At 39.5% G+C, this 7035-nt stretch overlaps 1 protein-coding gene across 1 annotated transcript in view; it reads left to right on the top strand.

The window, feature by feature from the left end:
* The first annotated feature begins 2159 nt into the window (after positions 1-2159).
* Positions 2160-7035, top strand: part of LOC134799015 (probable phospholipid-transporting ATPase IM) — a 56698-nt gene continuing 51822 nt past the window's right edge. The window contains exon 1 of the mRNA XM_063771438.1: positions 2160-2461. Within this exon, the coding sequence (XP_063627508.1) occupies positions 2281-2461 (181 nt within the window). The 5' untranslated portion in view covers positions 2160-2280. The remainder of the gene's footprint in view (positions 2462-7035) is intronic.

Below are 7035 nucleotides of genomic sequence, written 5' to 3'. Positions count from 1 at the left end.
ACTATGATCTTCTATTTATTATGAGTAATCTAATATACTGTTACTGTCTGTCCTTCGGGGCCCCCTGAGGATAGGGGCACTGGGCACGGGCCCCGTGTGCCCTTATGGTAAAGACGGTACTGGTTATAATGGGATATAATAAAACATACATTAACCATTAGACGCTTGTTACGTTTTATGAATAAGGGATCTATATACAGTCAACAAAGCTTAGCACCGTGTTAGCACCCCTACATAAATGCATACATTTCTGTATGCAGGAGTTCTAGTAGCTTTTCTCATTGTACACAATATGCCAAGATGTGCCAGGTGAGCTTGACTACATTATTTAAACTAATTTAAAGTGCTGTGGTAGACCTATGCTCTTTTGAATTTGTATTTGTGTTCTACTGTTCTTGAACTTTCGGCTTGGACAAGTTGTTTTGCTTTAATGGCACTTGTTTATGTAACTTCTAGCTTAGATCCAAATGTCGCGTGTAGACTAATTCACAGGGTTACGTAATGACTAGCCTAAAGACTTTACTTGGCTAGTGTTTGAGAAAACGCTTAGAACTCCATAATTATTTATTCTATGTTCTAGTGCCTAATGATTAATTCACTGTCCATTAAAGTATACGTTACTATATGTAAGGTACGAGTATACACCTAAAATAAATGCAAGCTTATAATTAATCAATTAATCATCGTCGTTGATAATAACTAGGTACCTACAAATCAATGAATGCACTGCATCATGTCAAAGTAATGAATAATATGCATAAAGGTTTATTTCAGCTGCCTCCACGGTAATAGAGTAAAATTTCTTGGGTTGAAAATATCAGACTGTTTTGATTACTATTACGTACTACGAGTACGTAGTAGACTAGTAGTACGTAGTAGTAGTTGTAGGACCAAAGCTGGCTCAAACCTAACGTGATATATTATACGATTTATAAATATATGATCCTTTTATTAGTCCAGGTTTTAGAACTTATAAATAGCCAATTTAAAGTTTTAATTGGTAGGTAATATTATTAATATTACTTACGATACAGATTACGCTTAAGCTTTTCGGTGAAGGAAAACATCGTGAGGAAACAGACTAATCCCAATAAGGCCTAGTTTACCCTCTGGGTTGGAAGGTCAGATGGCAGTCACTTTAAAAGTTTTTATTCATTTCATTTAATTTCATTTTCAAAACTAGTACCTACGTCAGTTCTTGGGATTAGTTGCCAAGCGGACCCCAGGCTCCCATGAGCCGTGGCAAAAAGCCGGGACAATGCGAGGAAGATGATGTTTTGCTCCCAAAATATATTGGCAAAGGTCAATGTTATAAAAATTGTTAAAAAATGGTCAACGTGGATCTTCATAATGAAATGGTGTATTGTATACTTGACGTGTTTCGGCTCTTTATTAACCGTTATTAAAATCTTTTTTTTTTGTTAAAGATTATATGAAAAAAAAATGGTTACAGCCCATCACGCACATTAACTCGCCGTTTACCGCAAATCACCAATTAGTACAAAACTTTACAACGGTTACTTCCGCTGCATTTTCCGCAGGAAAGTTTAATTTAGTAACAGATATAAATGTTATTAAAAAAAGTTCAATAATCGAACTTTTTATTTCGATAATAGGCACATCTCTACTTAATGATGACTAATAACATTTTGACTAACCATAATGAATCCAATAAATTCATTGCATACATTCGTATTGAGCTCGTTGTGTTATTGACATTGTTTGCTTTTCACGGACATTGAAGTGAGGAAACGGACGTAAAAATCGAATAAAAGTCCATGAGTAGACTAGGTGACGACTTGATTTTATTCTGAGCAGTTAACCTCATTTGAGTACATACGTACAAATGTACATATGTATTTGAGATTTTGAGCTTCAAACATGCCGCGTAAGTTTTTAAGGCGTCCACGACTCACAGAATGTGTCACGACTGTAAATGTAAATAAATATAACGCGCGATAATCGTGTGTGCTGAAGCCATCAAACATCCACTACGCACGTTGCTTGTTGTGTAGCCGGAAAAATCTCGTTTTGTCGGTTTTTCCATCGGCAATGCAGGAAAACGTACATAGTTTTCTCGATTAGTAGCGGCCAACACCGAGATGAGAGGGCAACACAGGTCGCAGATGCGCGCGCCGGTCGGGCGGCGCTAGTGTGTGTTGCGAGTCTCGGCCCTGCGGCTCGGCGGAGCGCGCGTGCGGTCGCTGCTAGTGCTCGGTGGTACGGTGCACCGGGGTGGCCGGGCGAGACGGGCGGCATGGGGCGGCGGTAGCGGCACGGATGTGCGCGCGCTCGGAGGCGGTGGAGCTGGAGGTGCTGGGCGCGGAGGGCGAGCCTCGCCCGCCGCGCCCGCTGCGCCTCTCCCTGCTCGAGCTGCTGGGCAAGCTGGTGCGACGCGAGCCCGCACCGCCGCACCGCCGCAACCGGCACAACCATCGGTTCCGCACCTTTGTCTCCTGCGGTTCGTCTATTGATTCCTAACCTTATTTACACTTGTGTAGCGATAGGTAATAACTATTACGCGACCTTTGTGCGTGTCATGAGTTTTCCGACTGAGATGTTGAGTTATTTTGAACGTTCGAATTGTTGATAGTTCACAAGGCGTGGAAATATAAAGGGAGTGGACGGTGGCACAGATTGGCCAAGGTTAGCGTCGCGCCCCCGCACGGTCAACGGCCGAGCGTTTCGGCGCGCACAGTATGAATCGCCGTCGCTGTTTGTTATCGATTCACCGCGCCGACGTTCTTCTTAGCGTTATTGTTTCACTTACTACAGATTAACGTTTTTTCTCCAAGTAATTTGTTTAACAATCCTATTACATAGCTTTCGAGTTGGTGCAAGTTATCCTAGTCTACAATGTTTCCTGTTATTGTTTTACCTATTAACTCATGAATAACTGAGACCAGCGGTTCTATGATGGCTTCGTTTATTAGTTTTATTACGTTATAAATACACTTAATAAGTTAACATGTAAATACAGAAGGTTCACTATTTAACAAACCCGTTTGTTGTCACGAAAATACCGGCATTGTGCCCTTTTTGTGACTTACGTGTTAGTACATGAAGATCTAATCTGTTCTTTTGTTACACGTTGTCGTTGTAACAATGAAATACATTTTCCTAGTACATCGCTTCTACACATAAAGTCATAAATATGGTCGATGAGTAAGTTCACACAGGGCATATCTAGGTATTTACAATATAATTATCCTCACTTAAAAACGCGCTCCAACCGATTAAACACGCCGAAAATGTGTGGAGGTGTAACATTGCAAAATGTTATTCATTGTTTCCAATGATGAAACAAGAATATGCACGTTACGACGTTAATAACGTGGAACAAATGAACAGACAACGTATCCCTTTAGCAAATAGGTCAACGCGTAGGTTGATCGAGCCGCCGTCGCTAAAACAAAACTCACAGCGGCGGAAATCAAACCACTGAAAGCTTACATTTCATACGCAGTATCTGGGAGATCGAGCTTTGCTCAGAAAACATATAAAAACTCAAATGCGCGTTTTCCCAGCTAGATCGATTTATCGCCTCCGAAAACCCCCATATAGCAAATTTCATCGAAATCGTTAGACCCGTTTCCGAGATCCCCGAAATATATATATGTATGTCGGGAATTGTGGGCGTATCATACTATCGGTAGCACATCAGAACCTTCAATCGTGGATGACGAGGGCCTTCAATGAAATACGATGTTCAACTCACAATCTTTACTGCACAAGACTCATTACAAATCACAGCACGCGTTACGTTTCTTATCTTAAGCAAACCAGTGGATTAGACCCAGGAGCCGCCACAGACGTCATCTTCTCCCGTTCGTTCTCATCGTGCTCCTTCTGAAGATTGATTGACAGCAAAACTTCAATTGTTCTGGACTTCAATTGTTTTAAGAGCGCACTCTATGACGTCTTGGCGGAACTGCGTCGAACGCCACTCAAGTGTACGTAACACCCTAGTTTGCTCTATTTGTCAAGGTTTGCATGACAAAACGCCTCTTGAAGGCGATAGATGGCACATTTCAGCCATTCTCCGACATGTATGTATAAATAAACAAGAATTGCTCGTTTAAAGGTATTAGATTTATACACTAATGGCATAAATGCCAAGGTGTGACTCTTTGTCATGTTTCCTATTAACGCCTAAGCCACGAAATCAAATGCCAAAGTCCAAAAAAATAATTCAAATGTCATTTTCATTGATTTTCATATCCCAGATACTATACATATACATACTTCCCCACTTATACATTGACCTACAAAAAGTACATGCCTAAGACACAAGTAAATGGTTACTTAACTAGTTTAGGTATTGTTATCAAATTTCCATTAGCGACAGAAAATAGAAAATACACATTTGTTCGGTATTAAAGTTCTTAACTTGATCTTTACCTATTTTAAGTTGAATCCATGAATGTACTAGTATTTAAGTATAAATTGTATAATCACCATTGTATCAATCAAATTAGCATAAGTTTTAAATGAATAAAATATTAAATACTATACATATAAAATAACAGTACGACTGCATAATCCGCCCAACTCATTCTAGTACAATGCCTGATAGATTGAGTTGGACAAGCGAACAGTTTAAAAAATATGTACAGTCACCTGCAATAATATGTTACTATTCGAAGGCCGCAAAAATATGTGACACGCTCTTATGGCTCTACAAATAAGATTGTGTCAGATATATTTGCAGCCTTCGTTGTGTAACATATTATTGCAGGTGACTGTACGAGTAAATACGTTGAGGAACCCTATAATTATTATATTTAGTAGCAAATTCTTTTAAATGAATGAAAATTACTTCACTGTCAATTTGAATCTTCTTACCTTAGAAATTAAGGTCGGTTATTTCTTAAAAAAAGTTTGATCTCAAATAATATCAACCATAAGCAACAAGTGGAGCGCTCAATCAGTGTTCATTCATCTCGTGTAGGCGGTTGCCCATCTTGCTGTGGAATAATAACTTAAATGTCAAACATAATAATGTGCCCCATTATTTAATGTCTTTCAAAGAAACATGATTAATCAAATTTATTTTGTTTAGAATTTTAAATCAACGCAAACACGTGTAAAAACTAGAACGTCTGCATTTAGCTGCATTTTCGTGGCACTTTAGTCCTATTTTGTGTTTTCTCTTTTATTATGTATTGTCTCGATTGTTTGTGCGAATAAATACTATTCTATTCTATTCAATTTGCAAGTCATTGATATTGTCCCACCGTGGACACCGTGGCATCGAATTTTATTCATTTCATTATTAAAAATCTCCGTATAGTATCGCAACTTCCACATGACTGATATTCTCCGTTCTTGGATATCCCATACGAATATGTGAATACGTTAAATCGATGTCCCGTACCGCCACTTGATTATATGACTGCATGACTAGGCAGCACAGTTCGTGAAATTTCGAGCGCTTTACGTTTTTATATCCTATCTACATATCGCCGCTATACTTACTCAACCTCGTATCTGCAACACTCATTTGATGACAAAAACACCCGTATTCCGAATGAAAGAAAAGCGACATTTCCATCAAATGATTGTTGCAGATATGAGGTTGAGTAAGTATAGCGACGATATGGGTCAAGTGATGTTAAATTGAACCTTTGATCCTGTATGAAGGGATTTTTACTTCAAAGGGAGAAGAACTCGGAAAGATTTTCTCATCCTTCAATTTTTCTGTCTGTTGAACTATACTGATATTCACATACAGAATTACAAGTAGGAAAAGTAAACTAACAGAAATTGAAAAACGTATGGACTACTTTTTGTCATTTACGATAGGTAAGAAACTGATGACTTTTTGCTATGGTTACTGGTAGTGGTAGCCGACGATCAAACGATTTGATGCACTCTGCTTTAGGCTTCTTTCGAAGTTTATAAAGTTATTAGAGTTGAAGGAAGGTATCGTATGGAAACTAGTATATACAGCCGGAGTAGTAATATAGTTTCCCCTCTGGGCTTGAACGTCTGATGGCAGTTATATTTGTAAAACCTAGTACCTGTACTAATTCTTAGGATTAAGTTATAAAAAGGGACCTGAACTCCTTTAAACACACCCGGGACAACCGGGAAAGCGATAGAAGGAATCAAATTATTCTTTCAACCTGCGGCCCGCGGGCCGTATGCGGCTCGTGAAACTGTCACTTGCGGCCTGCGAGCCTCTCTGGCTATGTAATATTGAGAAACGACAATGTCTGATAAAGCCATAAATATTAACAAAGTGCGGCCCGCGTCAACTTACTCATCGTTAACTACGCTACTAAAACTACGCAAAAAAAGGTTGCCGACCGCTGGTCTAGACAGTTTTCCATTGACCCCACAAATACAATTTTCCTGCTTTCGTCTAGTCCGGTCACGCATTACAAATGAAATTTCGCAGTCGTGTCTGGAAGATACGGAGTTGTAGTTTATCGGGCGTACTGCTAACGCGCGAAGTGCCCATGAAAACATGATTAGTCGTAAACCGGGAGAAAGATCGATCGGCGTCTGCTTGGCGCCCGCCCCGAGCGACGCGTCTAACACTTCAGCGGGGGCGCTATAGCAACACACCGCCGCCACGCCCCGCGGGCCCGTCATAACACCGGCTCCATAAAATGCACTCGGTCGATTTCTTTTACAAAGTCTACAAACGTACATACGTAAAAGTATTCCGAGATTTTTAACTACTTTTGGTTCTCGGGAATCTCGATGTAGTGTACCAGGCGTTAGGTTTTGTTGCTAAGAATTTTGCCCATTTGTCTGGACCGCCGTCTGCATACGATAAAGTGCATGTTGTTACTTATATTATAAGTTAAAACTAATGAAATACTGAAGAATTAAATACTGTTATTTAATATGTACTTGTTATTATATTTTGCAACTATGCTTTGTTTTTTCTGTATGTTAGTCACTCACGACTTTTTTTTTATAACCCTATGTATTACTAGCGATTTTTTATCTCTTTGTAGGTGTTGTTAGCAAGGCGAGCCATGTTTAAAGCGACTAAAACAAAACAAAGCCTTAAGACTTACG

Source organism: Cydia splendana, chromosome 17, assembly GCF_910591565.1.
Source record: "Cydia splendana chromosome 17, ilCydSple1.2, whole genome shotgun sequence".
Classification (NCBI taxonomy): domain Eukaryota; kingdom Metazoa; phylum Arthropoda; class Insecta; order Lepidoptera; family Tortricidae; genus Cydia; species Cydia splendana.
Note: the sequence above shows the minus strand (reverse complement) of the source record. Positions and strands in the feature narration are given on the sequence as shown.